The sequence below is a fragment of the Trichinella spiralis genome (genome assembly GCF_000181795.1).
Source record: "Trichinella spiralis strain ISS 195 chromosome Unknown Scfld3969, whole genome shotgun sequence".
Lineage (NCBI taxonomy): Eukaryota > Metazoa > Nematoda > Enoplea > Trichinellida > Trichinellidae > Trichinella > Trichinella spiralis.
Genome location: NW_003530908.1, coordinates 16 through 845, shown reverse-complemented (window position 1 = coordinate 845; position 830 = coordinate 16). Strand labels below are relative to the sequence as shown.

General features: G+C 44.9%; 1 protein-coding gene across 1 annotated transcript; it reads right to left on the bottom strand.

Annotated features, from left to right (window-relative positions):
* Nucleotides 1-12: 12 nt before the first annotated feature.
* Tsp_14986 (conserved hypothetical protein) lies at nucleotides 13-377 on the bottom strand (the record flags this gene model as incomplete). Its single annotated transcript, XM_003367615.1, is given in 3 exon segments — nucleotides 13-111; nucleotides 149-236; nucleotides 256-377. Coding segments are annotated over 3 exon segments (309 nt in total), but the record flags the coding sequence as incomplete, so codon positions are not given.
* Nucleotides 378-830: the final 453 nt, after the last annotated feature.

The window sequence follows — 830 nt, the reverse complement described above, 5'->3', positions numbered from 1 at the left end:
GCTTTTAAAAACAACAACAGCATTACTGTCGTCAGCAAAACATTTGCGAACGTGCTCGTGACGCTGATCGACCAAAAGTGCACCGTGCGTAGATTCGAATCGAAAGATAATCTACACAAACAAGTTTGCAAAAGATTCATTCGCCAACGAACCCAGCGACGACTGATTTGGTCAAAATTGCACCGTCAGCTCCATCCGTTTGCCTGTCAACGGTTTCACGTCCTGTTGAACTCTCTCTTCAGAGTTCTTTTCAACTTTCCCTCGCGGTACTTGTTCGCTATCGGTCTCGTACGAATATTTAGTCTTGGGTGAGATTTACCACCCGCTTTGGGCTGCAGTCTCAAGCAACCCGACTCGATTAGGAGCCGCGACACCATGCACAAAACATCGTTCGTTATGGGTCCTGCACCCGCTCTGAAGCCCCAATCAAGGGAGCCTACGAACTGATTTCAGCACATGCAACGACACCTTTAACACCACACTGTTGACGAACACAACTGCTCGCCGACTTCGGTGTATGGACTTTTCTCGTTTCGCTCGCCGCTACTTGGAGAATTCGTTTTCGTTTCTTTTCCACCGCTTATTGATATGCTTAAATTTAGCGGGTAATCTCGTCTGATCTGAGGTCGACATTTCAGAAAACATCACTCAACATTGACACCAACACACACACACACACGGTACATTGCCAACTGTCACGTTTTGATTTTGACGGAATTACATCAAAAAATAAACGTTTCACAGAGCAACACTATTGCAATGAAACCGTTTAATAATACAAAGGCACATTTTGATATCATTGTCACTTGCCACACTGACAAAATCACGAA